This window comes from Miniopterus natalensis, chromosome 15 (assembly GCF_054644295.1).
Source record: "Miniopterus natalensis isolate mMinNat1 chromosome 15, mMinNat1.hap1, whole genome shotgun sequence".
Lineage (NCBI taxonomy): Eukaryota > Metazoa > Chordata > Mammalia > Chiroptera > Miniopteridae > Miniopterus > Miniopterus natalensis.
In genome coordinates, this window is record NC_142095.1 from 24,023,350 (window position 1) to 24,045,861 (window position 22,512).

General features: G+C 37.7%; 1 protein-coding gene across 2 annotated transcripts in view; it reads right to left on the reverse strand.

Annotated features, from left to right (window-relative positions):
• Window positions 1-351: 351 nt before the first annotated feature.
• RYK (receptor like tyrosine kinase) overlaps window positions 352-22,512 on the reverse strand; it is a 69,479-nt gene continuing 47,318 nt past the window's right edge. For both annotated transcript variants that reach the window (XM_087824941.1, XM_087824940.1), the window contains exons 11-15: window positions 20,695-20,827; window positions 19,417-19,526; window positions 19,091-19,250; window positions 1,729-1,865; window positions 352-791 (exon numbers count right to left, since the gene is read on the reverse strand). In XM_087824941.1, the coding sequence (XP_087681067.1) occupies window positions 680-791; window positions 1,729-1,865; window positions 19,091-19,250; window positions 19,417-19,526; window positions 20,695-20,827 (652 nt within the window). In that variant the 3' untranslated portion in view covers window positions 352-679. The remainder of the gene's footprint in view (window positions 792-1,728; window positions 1,866-19,090; window positions 19,251-19,416; window positions 19,527-20,694; window positions 20,828-22,512) is intronic.

The window sequence follows — 22,512 nt, forward strand, 5'->3', positions numbered from 1 at the left end:
ACTCAACTCCTACTTCCTCAAAAATAAAAAAAAACAGAACTCCTTTTCATTAAAAAAACAAAAACAACTTTCCACGAAAGGGCAGTTTCTGTTTCTAATAAGTATTTTTTAATTTCTTTTTTTTTTTATTCTAGCTTTTAAGTTTTCTTCCTCCAATACTGCCTTATCCTGTATGAGGCAAACCAGACATCTTTTTGTGCTGTTTTCCTTTTCCTAAGAAAAAGTACTGTATCTTGAAGACAAACCATTCCCCAGACTAGTGAAAAATATTTAAAAACTTTAAAGGTAAATCACCTATATTTTACCTTGATGAAGTCAAAAAATAAAAAGCAGTTGGCACTAAGAGAGCTATTCCAAGTGTTTAAACAATTTTAAAAACTGTTTATTTATTTTGTAAGAATGTACCCCTAGTCCAAAGTAACTATGTTTTAAAATTTTTTGGCCAAAAAATTTACAAAAACCCTTTCAGTTCAACCTAATAAAAGTGATATCTAGAAAATATTCCACATTATTAAGTCTGTCTTAAAAAGTTCAGATTCTAATGCGTTCCTAAGGCACGGTGTTCTGGAAGACAAATGTGCTTCTGCTGGTGTCACGGGATGGATGGAGCGCCCATGCCTGGCTCTGAGTGAGCCAGATGGCACCTTCTGCCTGGATGCTATGGGATGTGAGAGGAGAGTCAAACATAGGCCCCCAGGGCTGCATGGAACTCTGTGAGACACTGCACCAGCTGCTGGAACTTGGGCCTCTCCTCCGGATCCAAGGCCCAGCAACAAGCCATCACAGCAAACCTGTAGAGGAACAAAGACAGAAAATTCAGCTAGTGACAATACAGTACTCCGAACTTTTTAGTCAATTTGATGCCAGTTGTGTTTTCTGTCTACACGTGGGCATGGAAAGGATGATGTCTTAAAAATCAGTCAGTATTACTACCTGTTGGCAGTTCTAAAATGAAAAGAAGCTAAAACAAGGTATGTGAATCTTATATGTGGATTTCGATTCTTTATGAGCATATCAAAATATATCAGCAAATACGGAGATTTTATGTAAATACCTGTGTTATCCTGTATTTACATTCTGAGAGAAAGAACTTGGAAAAAGAGGAGGCTTTATCTAAGCTCTAGGAACCTTGGATCTACAGTAAAATCAGTGCAAATGCTGTCACTCTGTCATAGTGGAGAAACTTTCAGGGGATTCTAGAATGAGATCACGCTCACCTGTGTACTCAGTCACCCCTGACTAGCCTCCTGCCCCCCTCAATCTCCATCACATGGGAAGGTTAGCTATGTGATCAAAGCAGGAAACAGGACTCTCTCACCTGCTAGCTCAAAACATCTTCCTTGTACATCAACTGACACCAAATGACACGGCGAGATGACAATGAGAAAGGCTTTTTATAACTAAGTATGTCCTTATGGCTCTATAACTAACAGTCAGTCCTCACTCGACACAGAGTAACCCATATAATGTTCAGCGTTTTCTCACTATGTACATTAGTCTCTTGGATGAGATTATGTGCAACAAATATACGATGCAAAACGTCCTCATGTCAAATGCATTAAAGAGTGAACGAGTCTGGCTGACTTTGTGGTTCTCTGTAGGAGTCTAATTCAAGTTCGAAGAGTCATTATTCTCAAAAGGGAAGTCTCTTGACACCTGGCTCTTTTTCTTTTATCCCAATATCATAAAAGGAATGAGATCCATGTCTTCAAGCTCAGAAAAACTTACAGTTCATCAGGACAGTTGATAGGCTGGGCTATTCGGTAACCATCTTTCAGGTACGCGGCCATCTCAAAGGGGTCGATGTCCACATAGGGCGTTTGGCCCAGAGTCATGAGCTCCCACAGCGTCACTCCAAAGGCCCACTGAGGAAAAGAGTAGCAACACAGGAGGGGTATTTAGAACAGCTGTCAGAGTGCCACTGCCTGTGGCCAGGTATGAACCAAAAATAGCAGATCAACCAACTCTTACGGAAAGCAAAATATTACCTACCTTCCCAGTTAGTTTATCTTGCTGGGACAGAAAAAATGCATTTTAATGGATATATCCTTTAATGTGAAATGAATATCATTAACGGATATTCTAAGGTAATTAGATCCATTGGAAAGAATTGTTTTTACTGTTGGTTATAAGCCCCACCGCCCAAAACTGTTAAGTATAATTTTCCTAATATGGAAATGTGTTACTGTAAATACTGCAGTTTGTATGGACAATTGAGAAGTGGAAAATGAATGTAACTTGAGCCTAAATGGACAGAAGAGCATCCTGAAACAGTGAAACATGTAAATTATGTGAAATAGATGTCATGGATTTTTACTATATTCAAATGTTTTAAATTAACAGGTAAATATAACCTGAGGAAATACGTTCCAACCTTGCTTGAGTAAGAGATGAGATTTAAAAGCAACATGTGAACCACTGGTAGGAGCAGAAATCACAAGCAGGGGCAACAGCGCTCATTCTGGGCCGTCCTGGCTACAGTGTGGCTCCTGGGGAGCGTGTGGAGGGCAGGCGATGTGTCCACACAGAGCTACTGCCACATGGCTGGGAAGGACGCACAGAGGGGACTCCCACTGATCTGCTGCCACCTGTGAACCCCAAGGTCAGAAAGGAGGCACAACGGAGGATACCTGTGTACCAGGGTATCGTGTTTATGAGTCCTTTAGAATTCTAGACATTGTGCATCCTTTATCTCACTTAATTTTCACAACAAACCTGTGAGAATAAGGGCAGCCTGATTTTATAGGTGAGGAATTTGAGGCTTAGAATAACTTGCCTCAAAAAATGTTTTGAGTGAAGGAGAAAAAAAAAAGAAGAAAAAAAAAGAAAAAAAACACAAGACAAAAACAGGTCTGTTTACAAAATCTAAGCACAGCGCATTAAATTTTATGTTGCTATTTTTCAATAACATAATCCAGAAATACCCCTAAAATGTACAGGTTTTTTTAAAAGCCTTACATTAATGAACAATAGCTTTCTTATCATAATCTTTATAAATAAGAAAACAATGGAATGATATCTTAGAGAATATCTGAAAAACTGCTAATGGAGAATACTATACCAATCTAAAATATACTTCAAAAATGAAAGCAAAATACAGTTTTTCAGACAGAAAAAAGCTGAGAGCATGTCACCAGCTGATCTGCACTGCAAGACACGAGAGCAGTTCTTCACGTGGAAAGAAAAACACCAGATGGAAACCTGGACCTACACAAAGGTGAACAGCTGAAAACATGAGTAACAACTAGGTGTTTTTTCCTCATGTAAAAATGTCCTTACTGGATTGTTTAAAGCAACAACAGCAACCATATATGGTGGGGTTTATAACATACAGAGAAGTACAATGCGTGCCCACAATAGCACTAAGGGTGGAAGGGGATGAGTGGAAATAATATACTGTAAGCTGCTTATATTAAACATGCAGTGGTATAATATTATTTGAACATTTAAAAAAAAAATCTATCTTTACTGATTTCAGAGAGAGAAAGGGAGAAGGAGAGAGAGAGATAGAAACATCAATGATGAGTCATTGATCGGCCACCTCCTGCACTCCCAGACTGGGGATAGAGCCCACAACCTGAGCATGTGCCCTGACCAGAAATCAAACCTTGATCTCCTGGATCCTAGGTTGATGCTCAACCGCTGAGCCACACGTGGCCGGGTCATATTATTTGAAAGTTGAAGGTCTGTACTGTAAACTCTAGAACAGGTTTCCCAACCTCAGCCCTCCTGATCCTGTGGGATGGGTCATTCTTTGCTGTGAGAGGTTTTGTGCATAGGATGTTGAGTCTTTCCTTGCCTGTTCCCAGCTTCTGGTGGTTTGCTGGTGATCCTTGGTGTTACCTGACTTGCAGCTGCAACATTTCAATCTCTGCCTCTATTCTCACATGACATTCTCCCCTCAAATGTCATGTCAGTGTCTCTTCTCATAAGGATACTATTCATAATGGATTAAAGTCTACCCTAAACGAGTATGACTTCATCTTAACATTTTATCTGCAAAGATCCTATTTCCAAATAAGGTAACATTCTGAGGTACTGAGGATTAGGACTTCACCTATTTTGTGTGGGGATGGAGCAGGGCACACAATTCAATCCACAGCACACCCCTACACAAACTCTTTTGGAAGGAGGAAACGCTCCTCAACTCATTTTGAGGCCAGCATTACAATAAATACCAAAACCAAAGAGTTCAGCCTTTTGGAACTCAGTAACCTTTTCATTAACAGCGACCATTGGGGAGGAACAATGCCCATCCTTGAGGTCTGTGCTTTTGGTGGGGGGTGAGGGTGGGGAGAGACAGGGAACTGATGGGGACGGATGTATAGATTTTAAATCTCCATATAGACAGAGCCTACTAGTTTAAGGGGAACATTCTATTCCACTTAAAAATGAAAACATGTCAAATTAATAAAAGTTAAAAGAAGCTGTTTGCTTACATACAGGTATTTGTCTACCTCGATACCTTACTCTTTATGAACTTTTAGGACTGACAGTGATAAGTACATGTAAGGCTTAAGTTTAAAAATAGTGTCCAATTTCCATAGGGAAGGTAAGTTTACTACACAGAACAGAGTCCAGAGATGATAGACTGGTTAGGAGGGACTTCCCACCCCTGGAGCCGCTGTGGGGAAGGGATAACAGATCCAAACCAGACTGTGGAGGAAGAAACAATGGGGAGTGGTAACGAATGGACACTGCCACTGTGTATGGGAGAGTAACCCATCCTGACAAGGTAGGGTCATTCTAACTTTGGACTGTAAGGGGCTTTCACAGTAACCCTGGTGGCATCTGAGACCTGACGTGTACATAGGTACCAAGCTGGTGGCATCGGAGACCTGGCGTGTACACAGGTACCATGCTGGTGGCATCTGAGACCTGGAGTACACACAGGTACCATAACAGTACAATGACTATAAGTTGACTTTAAAAAAATCACTTCTTTTGCATTGTTTTGTCCACATTATCTCTGAGCATTCACCCAAGGTTCTCACATTAAAAACTGCAATTCTAATAAGTGCCAAAAAAGGACAATAAAGCCGAAGGGTGCACTGCAATTTCACTTCCTTAAAAGCCAACAAATGATTAATTACATGTTGGCTCACTAACCCTTTAAAAAAAAATCAAGACCAATAGCACAGGGATGATTTATGGAAAACTTGCTCTCTAAAGTCTTCTGATAACTGAACCATTTAAAACTCAGACAGACTTATTCTATAATTTCCTTTTGTTTGACGTCACTGGAAAGGGAGTGATAAGAAGGTCAAGTTGTTTTTTCCAGAGTTTTATAAAAGGCTGCTGCTACTGTTAGAAGGGTCTCAAGGTCTGGGTGGTTCTTACTTTGTGCTATTCTTACCAAATGTTAAAATGAGGCAGAGTATTTTGCAGATGCAGTTGTAAACAGGATGAGCTGACAGGAACTCAACCAGATAAGTATAGCCAATTACAAAGAAGAAATCAACATGCAACTGACCAAATAGTATATATAAGCAATGGCCAAGCCTCTCTGCAGAGACACAGAGTTTTAGATATGAATTCCATCTTCTTTACCTGCTGATAGTAAATAAAACTACCTTGCAACAACCCTGAACCCCTTGAGTCCAGTAACATTACGTCCATTTAAAGACCGTTTAGAGAATAACAAATTCTATTCATTTTATTCCTCTTTTCCCAACCTGTGTTATTTTACAGATTCTCAATATACAGGATATAAAGCTTTTTTTTCTTTCAACTGGCAACATATTCTGATGTGACTTGTCAAAAATTGCATAAATAAAATTCTTTTTTACTGATAATGTAACTTAACTAATGTTGGGGCTACCAAGAGATTTTCATTCTGTTACTTCAGGAATTCATAATGCAAGGCTGACCTCAGTATACTACATATGATGAGAAAAATTTTTCCCCAATTTTCAATTATTTCATCTGATCACAGTAAAAGCATAAAGTGTTCTATGGCTAGGCCAAGTGCTTCCCAAGCTTGACTAAGGAGAAGAATCATCTGGGGTGTTTGTTTAAAGTACAGATTCCCCAGTCCTATCCTAAAAGTTCTGAAGCCTGAAACACGGTATTTTTTAACAATTCTAGCTGTGTCTTAAGATCCAGCAAATTTAAGAATTAGTCTTAGATGTTAGCAGAGGTGGTCAGATAGCAAAGACAGTTTTCATTTTTATTGTAATATGGCTGACATACAATGAACTGCACAGTGTTCAACGTGGTAAGTTCTGACATACATATACACCCCCGAAACCATTGCCATGTTAAGATAATAAACACATCCATCTCCTCCAAAAGATTCTTCCTGCTCTAATCCTTTCCTCCCACTCCTACCATCCCCAAGTAACCATCTGCTTTCTGTCATTATAGATTAGTTTGTATTTTCTAAAATTATATATAAATGGAATCATTTAAACTGTATGCCTTTTTTTCCTTTTGTGCATAGCTTCTTTCACTCAGGGTAACGATTCTGAGATTCATCCATGGCGCAGCATGTTTCAACAGTTTCATTCCTTTTCATTGTTGAATAAGTAGTCCATTGTATGAATATAGTGATTTGTTTATCCATTTACCTGTTGATGGACATCTGGATTATTTCCAGGTTCAGTTACTAAAAATAAAGCTGCTATGAACACTTGTGTACAAGTATTGGTAAGGACATGTGCTTTCATTTATCTACCAGCAAAATGACTGGATATGGTACATATATGTTTAACTTTTTAAGAGACAGCCAAACTGTTTTCCAAAGTGAACGTACCATATTAGATTTCTACCAGCAGTGTAAGAGAGCTGCTGTTCCTCCAGATCCTTGCAAACACTTCAGTCTTTTCAGTTTTAGTCATACTAACGGGTGTGTGATGGTATTTCATTGTGGTTTCAGTTTGCATTTTCCTGATGACTAATGATGTTGACCATACTCTCGTGCTTATTTGCCATTTGTGTATCTTTGCTGGTGAAGTGTCTGTTCAAATATTTTTCCCATTTTTATAATGGGTTGCTTTTTTATTACTGAGTTTTAAGAGTTCTTTTTTATATTCTGCATATGTCCTTTATCAGATATGATTTGCAAATATTTTCTCCAGGTGTGACCTGTCTTTGTATTCTCTTAACATTGTATTTCAAAAAGCACAAATTTAAAATTTTGGTAAAGTCTAACTTGGTTTTTTATAGACCTTGGTGTCTTATCTATGAAATCTTTAATGCAAAGCCCCAAGATTTTCTTCTATGTACTCTTCCAGAGGTTTTATACTTTTAGATTTCGCATTTGGTGTGTAGTCTATTGTGAATTCATTTTTGTGTATGGAGCAAGGTATGGATCAAAGTTCATTTTTCTGTAGCTGGATATCCAATTGCTCAAGGACTGTGTGTTTAAAAGATAACTCTTTCTCCACTGAATTGCCTTTGTACTTTTGTTGCAAATTAGTTGTCCATACTTTATGTGGGTCAATTTCTAGATACTCTGTTTTCTTCTATTGATCTATTTGTCTACGTTCATGCAACACCACGCTGACTTGATTACTGTAATTTGAAATCAGACCTCCAGCTACATTGTTTTCAAAGCTGTTTTGGCTATTCTAGGTCTTTTGCATGTTCATATGAATTTTAGAATAAACTGTCAATTTCTACCAAAAAAATAAAAAGCCTGCAAGATTTTCTTTGGGACTGTGTTAAATCTATAGATCATCTTGGAGAGAATGAACATCTTAAGTTTTCTAAACAGTAAACATGGTACACTTCTCCATTTATATAAATCTTTAATTTCTCTCAAGGATGTCTTATAGTTTTCATTGTATAGGTCTTCCCGTTTTGTCAAATATATTCCTAACAATTTCATATTTTTTGTGTTTTAATCTTTAAAGAAACTTTAATTTCTGATTTTTCATTATCGGTGTATAGAAATACAACTAATCATTGTACACTGATTTTGTAATCTTTATAAACTCATTTGTTAGTTCTAGTAACTATTTTGTATATCACATTGAATTTTCTTCATAGATGATCACATCCACAAATAGTTACTTTTTCCTATCCAATCTTTGATTGCCTTTTATTTCCTTTTCTTGTCTTAGTGCACTGGCTGAAACCTCAAGTACAATACTGAAGAGAAGTGATGAGTGTGGGAGTCCTCATTTCTGTTACTGGTAAAGAGAATTTGGTCTTTCAGCATTAAGTATGATGTTAGCTGTCGGTTTTGGTTTTTGTAGATGCTATTTATCAGGTTAAGTTCTCTTCTATTCCTAGACTGCTAGCAATTTTTATTAGGAATGAATTTTGAATTTTCTGCATCTATTGAGATGATCTTCTGGTTTTTCTTTTTTAGTATATTAATACAGAAAATTGCCCTGTTTGATTTTCAAATGGTAAACTTGTATTCTTGGGATAAAGCCTATGTGGTCATACTGTTTTTTAAAATGTTTTTGGATTCTATTCGCTAAACATTAGGTTAAAATTTTTGAATCTATCATCATGAGAAATAATGAGCTGCAATTTTCTCTTCTTCTCATCTTTGTTGTTGTTTCAGGTAATGCTGACCTCATAGGATGAATTAGAAAGTATTCTTTCCTCAATTTTCTGAAAATTGTATAGAGTTTATATTATTTCTTCCTGAAATGTTTGGAGGTACTCAACAGAACCCTAGAATTCACTATAGACCTAAGCTTTTAACTAAATATTCAATTTCTTTGATATAGGGCTATTGTGATTATCCAATCCTTGAGTGAGCTTTGAAAGTTCTTATCTTCCAAAAAATCTGTCTGTGTCTAAATTTATTGGTAATGAGTTGTTCATATTTTACTACTTAATACCTGCAAGAATCTGTAATGGTATTGCCTCTCATTCACTGTATTGTATTTGTTTGTTTTTAATCTATCTTTATTGTTGGAAGTATTACAGGTGTCCCCTTTATTCTCCCCTCCCCATTATATTGTTAATTTGCAACTTTTTTTTTCTTAGTCTGGCAAGAGATTTATCATTAATGATATACTCACAGAGTTAAACATTGGTTTCACTGATTTTCTCTATTGTTTTTCTGTTTCGCATTTCACTGACTTCTGTCTAATCTTTACCATTTCCCTTCAGCTACTTACTTGGGGTTTAATTGTTCTTTTTCTAGTTTCTTAAGGTGGTAAAAACTAAGGTCACTAATTGGAGACTTTTCTTCTTTTCTTTTTCATTGTGAAAAAGTCTTTAAGAAAAAAGTTTAGTTAACAAAAAAAATTTTAACAAATTTCACTTAGCAAAATACACCCAAAAGGAAATCACAGTAAAGAAAGCTTTAAGTCAAGGCCTCACCAATTCCTACAGTATTCTTCTTTTCTAATATTGATGTTTAATACAATATATGTCCCCCTTGAATATCATCCCCAAAATTTTAAAATGTATTTAATTCCATTCTAAAATACTTTATAATTTCCCTTTTGCTTTCTTCTTTGACACAAGTAACCTAGAAGTGTATTATTTAGTTTCTAAATATTTGGGGATTTTCTAGACTCCTATTTTTGATTCTTGAATTAATTATTGTGTTCACAAAACCCTACTTTTTATGAATAAATCCTTTTAAATTTATGGACTTATTTTATGGCCCAGTATATGATCTAGTTTAGTAAATATTCCATGTGCATCTGAAAAGAATATGCATTCTGCTGTTGTTGGAATGGAGTATTCTGTAATTGTTAATTAGATCAAGTTGGTTGATACTGTCATTCAACATACTGATTTTCTATTTGATCACTTACTGAGAGATGGGCATTGAAATGTTTTCAATTATCTTTTAAAGAAATTTAAATAATAAGAAAAAAATCTTATGTATTACCCATGCAGTTACCATTTCTGGTGCCCTTTGTTCCTTTGTATTAATCCCTATTTCCATGTGGTATCATTGGTTCCTAAAGGATTTCCTTTAACATTTCTTGTAGTGTGGGTTTGCTGGTGATGACTTTCTTTAACTATTGTATTTCTGGAAAAGTCTTTATTTCTCCTTTATTTTTGAAAGACATTTTTCCTGAGTATAGAATTCTATGTTCTAGTTCTCTCTCACAGTACTTTAAAGATGTTACTTCACTATCTTCTCCTTTGCATTGCTTCCAATGAGAAATTTGCTGCCACCCTTTCCTTGGCTCCTCTGTTAAATATATTAACATATTGTTGTTTTTCTGGATGCTTTTAAGATTTTCTCTTTATCACTAGTTTTGAGCAATGTGATTATAATGCGTTGTGGTTTAGTTTCTTCAGGCTTCCTATGTCTAGAGTTTGTTGGGTTCTCAGAACTTCAAAGTAGTCTATTTATTGCCACCACTTTCTCACCTTCCACAGTATCAAATATCACATCTATCTTTAATGATTTACTAAACCTGCTTGTTCAACCCCCCGCCACACACACACACCTCCCAATGGTTTCCTCATTCTTACTGACCACGGCACATATGTTTACAGACTAGATTCTCCTTGAAACTATTTTCTTCCCAGGCTTCTATGACACAGCATTCTCTGGGTTCTCTTCGTATCTTTCTGTTTTATTTCTTTCTTTACTGACTAATTAAAAATAAACATTCCCTGTCCCCTTTGCTTTCTTCTCCCTATACACTCAATACCTCTGGGATCAAATGCTCTTGTTTATTCAATCACCACCTTTAGGAAGTTAATGTCCAATTTCTAATATCCTGCTTCTATGCCTTTCCAGAATTCCAGACCCACATTCCACTCATCAGTACTTTGAGCTCAACATGCCCCACATCAAATTTACCATGTTTTCCCCAAACCAGATATTCTACCTGCTGTCCTCAATCATGTTGTATCTTCACAGTGACTTAGGATTTACTGCAACAGCAGAAGAAACTAAAAGTACAAATCAAAGATTGCACTAAAGTTTTCAGAAACATGGGCCCTGGGTAAAAAGGCAGAGGAGACATCTATGCAATATATCTAATAGTTAAGCGGGGAGCTCCAGCCACAAAGGTGAATTAATAAATCATTTACTCTGGTAACAGCTGTAGTCAAAAGAACAAATGGGATCTCTGATGTGAAGTCTGTGGGAATGAGACAAGGAGAAATGTGAGGATTCAGCACGGAAATAGAGAGAAGAGGCGAGTGTGAGGCCACGCAGGATTCTTTTACACAGTCAAGTACACAGCTCTCCAAGGATAAGATCAGCACTGCTGGCTGGGACTGTTCTTAAAATAAATGACCCAAAAGACATATATATGCATATCAACTTCAATTCTGTAACTATGGAACACCTGCTAAAGGAAAGTAAGTAAGGCAGAGTTTCCATGGCCCATTCTGGGAAGAATGCCTTGTCCATAAATACATAAGGCAGCATGTAACAGGTGTTATTAGGTAGGTTCAAAATTCTCTGGAGAATTGAAAGGCAAAACCAAAGGTCATGAAGGGCCCTGGCCGGGTGCCTCAGGTGGTTGGAGCATGGTCCCATGCACCAAAGGGTTGCAGGTTTGATTCCCAATCCGGGCACATACCTGGGTTGCAGGTTCGACCCCTGGTCGGGAAGCATATGGGAGGCAACTGATCAATGTTTCCTTCTTTCTCTTTCTCTCTAATCAATGAAAAATATCCTCAGGTGAGGATTAAAAAAAACAAAAGGTCATTAAGGTACCTAGTATGTTTGGACCCAGTGGGAATTCCAGATTGGCAGAAATGCAGAATATAAGGAGACGTACAGTGGAAAAGATGAAGCTACCAAGGGACAGTAAGGTAAGGAACAGAGGCTCTGAAAAACAGGGGAAGGAGTCTGGATCCTTCTTTACCAGCTCACTTTAAGACTTCATTGTGAAGATCAAATCATCACAGAAAATGTTCCTAGCAGTGGAAGGCTGAGTTTACTCAACTTACTAACTTTAATCAATTTTCACAAGTTTTCAAAACTGACACTCCACTGTGCACACGTTACAGGCTTTATTATATGTGCCCCTTCCTAAATACCCAATTTTGGAAGTCTTTGTTATTCTGTGAATTTTAATTTTTCAGACACGTTTTCTAGGCCTTTTCAGTAACTATAACTGAAATATGCATCTACGGGATTATGTCACTTTGAAAAAGTTTTACTATTCAAATTTTACTATCCAATAAATTTATACAAGTAACCCCTGAAGGGGTGGGGTCTTCTTAATAATTCTTCAATGTTAACTATTAACTAAAAAGCTTAATACTCCTCCAGATTTATCACTGTGGCAGTATTTTTTTATTCCAGCTAAACAAACGTCACCAGATGGACGACTATATAAAATGCACCGACTGGATCAGGTACCAAACTTAGAGCGTGTGGTAACCCAACGCCCAAAATCAACTGTTTTGAGGCATAAGGTGTCATACGTGACTGAAAAGAGACTCCTTATGCTACAGATCAGTCCTGTTAGGAAAGACAGAAGAGCCAACACCGGATGCCTAGCAGGCCATCGGACATTTCTGCTGTTTATGGCACATCCCTCCACTGTACCAGGGGCTTAGACATTGCTCCACCAGAATGCGGGGTCATCTGAAGGGACGCTAAACACAAACGGCAGGGCAGGAATGTTAACAAGATCTCTCAAGGAAAACATTCTTAGGGAGAGCCAAACACAGGGCATACATCAAGGGCAATTACTTGATCAAAAAATAGCAACTGGAAACCTCTGAAAGTATATTAATTGCTCCTGAAGTAAACCCACTTATTCCTCCTTCCCAGGAAATATTAGGACTAATAAAATAATAGTAGGACTAATAAAATAATACTTTTAAGTAAAACTAAAAAATATCTTATTATTAAACTTAAAATCATTATTTCCTAATGCCCAAATGATACTATCACCTCGCTAACTTTTTCTTTTCTTTTCTTTTTTTTTTAACATACCTTTATTGATTTCAGAGAGAGGAAAGGAGGGGGAGAGAGAGAGATAGAAACATCAATGATGAGAGAGAGTCATTGATCGGCTGCAGCCCGCAACCCGGGCATGTGCCCTGACTGGGAATCGAACCCAGATCTCCTGGATCCTAGGTTGATGCTCAACCGCTGAGCCACGCCCAGCTGGGCGTGGCTAACTTTTTCTTAATGTCTTTATATCAGTTCTTCTTAACATGAATTTAATATTTTTTAAACAATAAGTCTAAGATTGGTGATGTGTAAAATCTGCAACCATAATGGAAACAAATAAATACTGGTCATATAAGCATGATTCTAAAATTAATAATGAAGAAATAACACAATATAAAGTTTTCTAAAGGGACTGAGTCAAGAGAAAGAACTCACCTACACGGACAAGAGTGATGACTGCGGGAAAGACGGGTGGGTGGGGCGGGGGAGGGGAGAGGGAGATAAATGGCGATGAAAAGTAAAATAAGGAAAAAATAATAAGCATTCTCTGAAAAGTACAGTTTTGTCTTAGACTAGGGCAGATCAGACGACCACTCCTCATGGGTTCGTTATGAATGTGAGTTTCTCCTGCTCAGGTCTGCTCAGGCGTGGCAATGACTTCCCATGGGGCTGGGCAAACAGGAGTGATAAGCAGCACTCTGCTATAAAAATACTATCTGGCTAAGTTTACAGATGTCCCTTCTCGAGGTAATGTTTAATGTTTTCAAAATAAACAGCGTAAAGGCACAGAAACACATTTTCGTTTGCCCTGCACCCTAAAGTCTGTTAACTACCTTAAAGGCTCTCCTCGTGGCTATAAACCACACTGATATGATCAGCATTAAAATAATCTTCTTGATTTGTTTTTCCCAGAAAATGCTTTTTAAACACAATGTACTACTATAAAGACAAGAAAACCAACAAGGACGAAACTCTTAATTGTGCATTCTTGACGGAATTTAGTTTCTTAATATAAGGTAGTCTCTTAACAGCAGAATTATGTTAGCTACCATAATTAACTAAATAATTCAAAGAAGATATAAATCAAAAAATAATTTTCAAATAAAGGAAAAGAAAGTCACACAAAAAAAAATCTATGGTAGTATTCACATCTGATGAAAACAGAATAGAAACAATATCCAGAAATTCTTAAGAATGCACATGGTGATGTCATGTCTTAAAATAATATCAGAAAGAGATTTATAACTAGTCAAATCTAGTTGTGCGTATTTCCTAAGTTCAACAGTTAAAAGCTGATATTAACATTATAAGAATCTTGACATATTGAAATACAGAGTCTTTCCATTAAAAACTGTGAAAACACAACAGAGACACAATGTATTATTTATAAGATGGAAAACATTAATATATTTCTATACGAATCACATAGAGTTTTTAACTATAAAGAAATGCAAAACTGTTAAGGGTCTTTTAAAGGGTAAAGAAAATGCCCCCTCCAAGACAGTAATATAATTAGTTAAGTGTTACATTTATACCTAAAATATGTATTGTACACGTGTAGAGACTCTAGTGGGAGTGAGGTTACATTACTTGTTTTGCCTGTGATTCTGCATGAAGTTTTTCAGCCCAAAAATAGACTTTTTTTTTTTTTAAAGAATAAGTTTATTTTTATTTTTTAAAAAATATATCTATTGATTTCAGAGAGAGGGGGAGAGAGAAACATCAATGATGAGAGAGTCACTGACCGGCTGCCTCCTGCACGCCCCCTACTGGGGATCGAGCCCGCAACCCGGGCACGTGCCCAGACCGGGAATCGAACCGCAATCTCTTGGATCCTAGGCTGACACTCAACTGCTGAGCCACGCCCGGCCGGGCCCAAAAGTAGACTATTAAGTGTAGCTTTTAAACTCCCAACTCCATCCATAAAGAAAAAGTGGGAACAGAGCAGAATAATTATGTATATACATTTTTCCTTTTCTAAATTATTTTTTAAATATACTTTGAATTGTAGTTAACATACAATGTTATACTAGTTTCAGGTGTACAACACAGAGATGCAACACTTATATACCTTATAAAGAGATCAGCACAATAAGTCTAGTAGTCATCTGTCACCACACAGTCATAGTATTATTGATTATTGATTATATTCCCTATACTGTACATTACACCCCCAAACATTTACAACTGTAAGTTTGTACTTCTTAATTCCCTTCCCCTTTTCTGCCCATCCCCCACCCTTCCTTCTGGGAACCATCAGTTTGTTCTCTCTATATATCTGTGAGTTTGTTTCTGTTTCATTTGTTTGTTCATTTGTTTCACATTTTCAATACAAATGTTAAAAAGCAATCTTTAACATTTGTGCTTTAATATAAGAATTCAGAAAATATTCAATCCCACAAAATTGAAAAGCAGAATTTTTACACTAATAGCCACATCACAGGCATAGGAAACAGAAGGGCGTCCCTATTCCTTTAAATCTCAATTATCCAAGGCAAAAGATATTTGGGGGTTGGGGAATATATATATATGTGTGTATATATATATAATTACATATATATATATAATTTTAAAAGAAATGAATTTATAAGAATCTAAAGAAGAAAAAGCTTAACATTTTAGGAGTTAAACCACGATAAATGTAAATCAATAGGTATTCTCAGCATCATATTGAAGTACAGCTCAGAAGAACTTGGATCACACAGACATTTCAAGTAACTTTATGCCAAAACACTAAAAGTGATTGTTATTTTAAAGTAATTCTGTTAATTTGCTTACCATTAAGTTCATGGTTTTTAAAATTAAGCTGTCAAATGATCAAGCAGCAACAAGGTATCTGGTATGATGACTATATTCTGACGGAAGGCAGGTTCTTATATAAAATTTGTGAACTGTTGCAAAATGTATAAAAATGTCATAACCATAAAAATAACTAATTTTAAACATAACTTTGAAATATTTGCTTAACTAAACCATGTATCCTCAATATGGACTTTACCAGCTAATATAGGGCAGTGTACACAGCTGAAGAGATAGAGATCACATGTGTTATTAACGACAGTCTTATTGACTGAAAGTGTACCATCTAACTTAACTTTTACTCTGTAGTTACTCTGAAATATTTGATCATGAGTGCTATAAAAATAACTCATATTAGTGCTTGAGTATAAAATGGAATACCTATATACAAAAATTAACAAATATATGAAATGAAGCAATGTTTGGGGGCTTTGGGGGGCTCCCACTGTGCAAGCAAACAGCACTACTGGCCATCGTGAATACCCCTCAAGTATCAGCTCTCAAAACTCCTTTTTGTAAGAGACCGATCAAACACTCCCTAGTCTCGAGGTTACACGGCCTACTTGTTGGCTGTCATCTCAGAAATACCTTCCATTTCCTGCCTATTAGACTACTTTTGGATTAGACTAATTTGAGTTTACCTCGACTGTCAGCTAGTTTCTACTAAGGCAACTACATTATATTTCAATGAGTAACAAAATCATAAATATTTTAAATCAATCATTGAAAAAAATATTAATATCCCAAAGAGATGAGTCAATTAACCTTTTAAATCAACCTTGGAATGGTATTTAAAAAAAAAAAAATGACGGAAAATTTCTTTTACTTTCCTGTATTCAAAAATGTTCCAAAGTAGGCTTTTCTACTAATGGGGTAAATTTGAAAACCATATAGCTCTAATTCAACTGATACCATTTTTAAAAACTATGTTCCAAAACCAAAGTTAAACCCATTTTCCCCCCATAAACATAGCTTTGCTTAATGTAGAAACTGGTGAGGAATTCCAGCTACAGTTCAGAACTCCTGAATAAAGACTTGGCAACCCTAAAAACAAGCACCCGACACCAAACAGCACAATTGGTCCTTACTGTCATTAATGCAGCAGCTGTATGCTGGCCTCAACTCAAACTCTGCTTTCCCTTTTTATAGTATTTGAGAAAAACCAAAACCAAAAAAGCAACCCCTTTTTCCCCCAAAGAAAAATTCCAGGTTTTCTTTACATGTTTTGCATATTTGTACTGTTTTACTTGAAATTTTAACTTCTTGACATTCACGACAGAGAAATTTTATTCTATTACGAAAGCTCTGAAACAACAGACTAGGCCTAGCTCCCTGCTGCTATACAAGCTGAGCCCTCAGGGTTCAGGATCTAGGAGTGTGTATGCATTCCCCCACCCATCCTCCAGCACACCCCATGCCTCTGCTGGGACGGGCTATGGCAACACGAAGCAAGGTTCTATCCCCCAAACTTTTGCGGCTGTTCGCGAAGAAAAGCTTCCTTTTCTCTCCTCATTGCTCATATTTACTCTGCCCATCTGACAAGTGCCAAATACGTTTTGTTTTTTTTCCCTGAGAGTAACAGATTTGAAATTAAATTATAACAAAGTATTTTGAAGATATGCACAATAAAAGATCTTAATTAACAGAAAAAAGGCAAAAGACAATGTAAGTAAATTGTTCACCCACATCAAGTGAACACACTTTATCAAGACACTTGGTATGTACAAAAGGCACACTTTGTCAAACAGCTAACCTAGCTTCTGAAAAAGAATAAAAATTAGATTTTAATTAACAATAGGGGGTTTCTCCCCTTAAATAATTCTCGTTTCAAGAATTTTAAATGAAAAGGTCAGCTTTTCAATATGGAAATCTTAAATAATTTCAATCACTGAGTGTAGTAAGTTGAATGATGGCCCCAAAGATATGCCTGCATTTGAATGAAATTTGTAAATATTACCTTATACAGCAAAAGAAGTGATTAACTTAAGGACCTTGAGTAGAAGCTTATCCTGGCTTATGTAGGTGGGACCTGAATACAATCGTATATATCATTGTAAGAGAGGGAGAGGGAGCTCTGAGAGACAAGCACACAGGGAGGAGTGATATGAATCATATCACCTCCTGCTGCATATTCGTATTGCACACAGCAATAGGATATTCGTATCGCACACAGTGATATTTGTATCACACACAGTGCTATGAATATGGAGCAGGGAAAGAGGCAGCCACAAGCCAGGAAATGTCAACGGCCTCCAGAAGCTGGAAGAGGTAAGGAAGGTTTGCCTTTTAGGGCCTCCGGAGGAAGCATGGTCCTGCCTGCGTCTTGATTTCAAACATTTGGCTTCCTGAACTCAACCCTGAGAGAATAAATCTCTGTTGTAAACCACCAAGGTTGTTGTAATCTGTCACAGCAGCCACGGGGCACTAAAACACTGAGGGAAGAGTGTGTTAAAAAGAGTAATCCTTAAGGCATACACACGTAGAAGTAAAAGGATAACTTGATACTATAAATAAAATATATCCAGACACAATATATAATGATACAGTAAGCTTGGTTTTTCACAGTTGTAACGTTGAAGCAAATTATTCTATTAAGATTTTACAAGTAACACAAACAGACATCATTGATCATTCAGTGTTTGCAGTTAGCACAAAAATTATGATGGCAACTGCTTATTTTACTCCACAATCCCACCCCATCCCAAAATACTTCTTTATACCTACACACTGAATGTTTAAAAAAGCTACTGTGTGACCAAGAATATGGTCCCATAGCTCCCTGTACTTATAACTACCTTACCAGAAGTTTAAGCTAATCTCTGAATGTTCACTACAATAAAGTGCAGCAAGCAAGAGACAGGAAAATAAATTAATCTTCTGAATCTGACCAAAAAGTGTCAGAACTTAAAAACAATTTAAAATGCCTACAAAATACCCACAAGCATATGTGACTTCGGAAACTATCCATCACCGAGTATAAAGAATCCCACTACATGATCTGCTCAAGTGGGCAGGACCACCCAGAAACTGACAAAGGGGAAGAAAGTGACACCTGAGGAATTATAAATTACACAGACCATAATACTTAGAGAGGTCATTTTAAGAAAACAATAAATCTTTGTGACCCAGGAACCACTTGGTCACTCTGAGACTTAAATAAGAAAAACAATGAAATACTGGAACCTGAGTCTCAATGTCATCACCTTTAACATTGGGATGACAGTATCTCCCTACCCCATAGTGTTAACAGTGTTAACAGTGCCCCTGACAGGGTTATCGTGGGGATGAAGTGAGATTACATGCAATGATGGGCCATGGTTTGGGTCACGGCTTCTCTCCATACACTGGCTGATTGAGAGCTAACTACGCTTGCTTTATCAATGAAAAATTTTAGGGAAAAGTTACTACATTTAAAAAAAAAAAAAAAAAGAAAAAATATTTTAAAACAGCCCTGTTTCCATTTTGTTGAAATCCAGGGGCCCCAGGACTTACCACATCACTAGCGCTGGAGAACTCATTATTAACCAGACTTTCCAGAGCCATCCATCGAACTGGCCTGTTCTCATTGTCCCCCAGACAGTGATAGTCCATGGGGAACAGGTCTCTGGAGAGGGCATTGTCTGTGATCTTAACTTGAAGTGTGTCATCAATGCTGAAAAGTAAAGATACAAATATCAAATGCAGTAAGAGTATTTTAAAAATACGGGTCAAAGGTTACTCTTAAATACAACGTAATTCCCACAGTGATTTCCGAAAAGAACCCCAAATCCAAGGAACACTAAGCAATCAGATGACGGCGATGCTCTCGTGGCACCTACACACAGTTCCTAGCAGCCAGGTCTTTGTGGATCACTTCCCTCCTGGCCAGGTAGCTCATCCCGCAGGCAATCTGAATGGCCATGTGCACCAGGTCTTGTTGAGAAATTGCCTGTGGGAGCAGAAAATGACAATGTCTGCAGTTAGCACAAAAATTATGATGGTGGCTGCTTATTATTTTATTCCACAATCCCACTCCTTCCCAAAATACTTTGAATACCCACTCACTGTTAAAAAAAAAAAAAAAGCTCCTTTATGACAGAATGTGCTCCCTGTACCTGTATCTGCTACAGTCCTTACCGTTCTGTAAGTTACCATCTCCTTCTCTCATCCGTTAGGCTTATCTCCCCAACATCCAGCACACAGAGAAGCTGCTCATAAGTATCTGGTCAATGCTGAACTCACAAGGTACTAGTTCAGATGATTATTACGCAATAACTAGTTCTTTTCTTTTAAATAGTTTTTAGTAGGAGATTATCTCCTAGGGAGACTCTTTTCAAGCTAATACAAGCTTCCAGCTCTCCCCACGGATGCCAGTGCTGTGGGCTGAGGAATGAAATTCCTCCCCAGGTGATGCCGGGGGGACTTCAGCCTCCAACCACCTGTTAGAAACCCGGCTTTAACCCTTTCCGTTTACAAAGCAGGTCAAACGTGTTAAATCAAATACTCAATGCAGCCTCTGAATCTATTTCCTCCTGGCAACTGTAGGAAGTACCTTATTATAAATCTTGAAACAAGACATAGTGGCAGCAGAACCCACTAGGCTTTACCACCACGTGGCATCATCATGTGTGCGCAACCCGACCAACGCTGCACAGCTACGTGCACAAGCAGGAAGAGAAAGAAATGCTTAGGTGACTAACACCTTACAGCCGAGCACATTAAAAATACACCTTCCAGTCATCACCAGCTTCTGGTGAACTATGGACCAAGCAGGCTGTTTCAGCTCCTGGAAGGGAGGGCCACAGACGTACAAGTGCCTTCAAGGCTTATCGGAAAAGTGACTGGGGAGGTGTTACAGAGGGTCTGAGGTGATTCTAAACAAAGACACGATGGGTACACAAGGAAAAATGTCAGTATCAGCAAAGCGCATGCCTTTAGGCAGGAGGAGTCGTAAACCAATCTTCCTCCAAACCAACAGGTTATACACGTATTTTGACGCACTCAGTCTCTTTTTGCAGGCCTCTACACCGTTCATATTTAAGAACGTAAACATCTGCTTTCAAAGAGACTATCAGAAGCTACCGGTAAATAGCTGGTATTTGGCAACTTTTTCTCACCTGAGGATTATTGGCCTCTACTAACTTGCACTGTCGCAAAAACAATTTCAGATTCCCCCAGTTCATGTAGGGCAGTATCACCATGGGCTTTTCTCCTTCTTCTATACACACGTGGGTAATGGGGAGAAGATTTCTATAAAAAAATCAGAAATCAGGAGAAAGACAAGTGGAATTTAAAACCTCTTGCAATAAAAAGCAGTAAAATAAAGATAACCTAAAATAAAACAATATCTGTAACATACTTAAAAACATGAGTACCATTAAAAATGTAAAATTAGAAATGCTCTTTTAAGCTAGACTTTAACATGTCCCATATATGCACTTTCTCGACAAGAAAAAATTGTCAACTAAAGTTGTTTCCTGTGGACTGGGTTCTCTGAAGACACATCTGGCCACTCTGAGTCTTCACTGAGAGGATAATTACAGACAAATGCTTGACTATGAGCATATTATGACAATATCCCATTTTGTCCATCATCACACTATTTTTTTAAAAAAGCCCTGATGCAGACTGTGGACAAGAATATGATAGTCAGGAAGCCTCTAAGAGCCCAGCAGGCACAGCTCAGCGGTTGGGCATCAACCTAGGATCCAGGAGATCGCGGTTTGATTCCGGTCAGGGCACATGCCCAGGTTGTGGGCTTGATCCCCAGTCGGGGGCGTGCAGGAGGCAGCTGATCAATGACTCTCTCATCATTGATGTTTCTCTCTCTCACTTCCTCTCCCTGAAATCAAAAAAGATATCTTTAAAAAAAAAAAAAAGCCTCTAAGAGGCTAAAATTATCACAAAAGGCAAGATGGTCTCAACTGGTCATGTGGTATTTGGAATCCGATTTCCAAATCCATAATTTACCACTAACTATCTGGGTGACCATCTCTTTTGACCTTGGCTGCCATACCTCTGACACAGGAATCCCAACGTAACACGCTGCTACAATGTGCGCACAAAGTTAAGCATGTGGTAAACAATGTTTTCCTTCTTGAATTTCTATGGCACAATACATACATTTCACCCTATTGCCTAATGACACCTTTTTTATTGGTACCTGGAAATAGCCATTAATTTTCCCCAAGATTATGTAATTTTTTTATATAATTGCCTCATCTTCCCCACTAAGCTGAAAACAAAGAGCTGTTAAGGGAATATGAATAAAAGCTGATCTCATGGGAAAGCAAGATACAAAATTCACGTGTTTGCAGGATAATTACAGTTACAGAGAAAAAAGTAAAGCTGCACAGAAACATGCCAAGATTTAAGAGTTGTTGTTTTGAGCTGTACGGCTGGATTATTTCTAACTTGCTTTACTGTATTTCCTAAACTGTCTCAATTGAACACATATCTCTTTCAAAACCACCATGACACAATTCTGGACCAACCGACAGTGTACGAGTGAAAACCGTGGGCTCCCCTGTGCTGTGCAGGAGTTCCTAGCAGGGAAAGTCCTGACCGTGGGGAGCTGGGGAAATCTGGGCTCAGATCAGTGAACCTGTGCAAGGTAACCTCCCTGTGAGGCTTCTGTTGCGTTACAGTCTGAGAGTGGCAGCGATGATGAGTCCCACTTGACAGGGAGGAAGCATGTGTGAAGAGAGAGGTCAGGTAATCAGCGAAGGTCAAATGCAAGTACATAAAAAATAAAAAGCAAATCTTTATCTGATTCCAAAACCCTTACATGTTCCCCTGCACATGTCCCCCCAGGGGAACAGAAAGGAGTACAGGGGAGATGACAGGGCCTCTTTTCACACCAAGTCCCATGCCCACTAAAATGACTACAGCAAGTTTGCACACAGGATTACATGAGCATCTCAGGGGTGATGTGA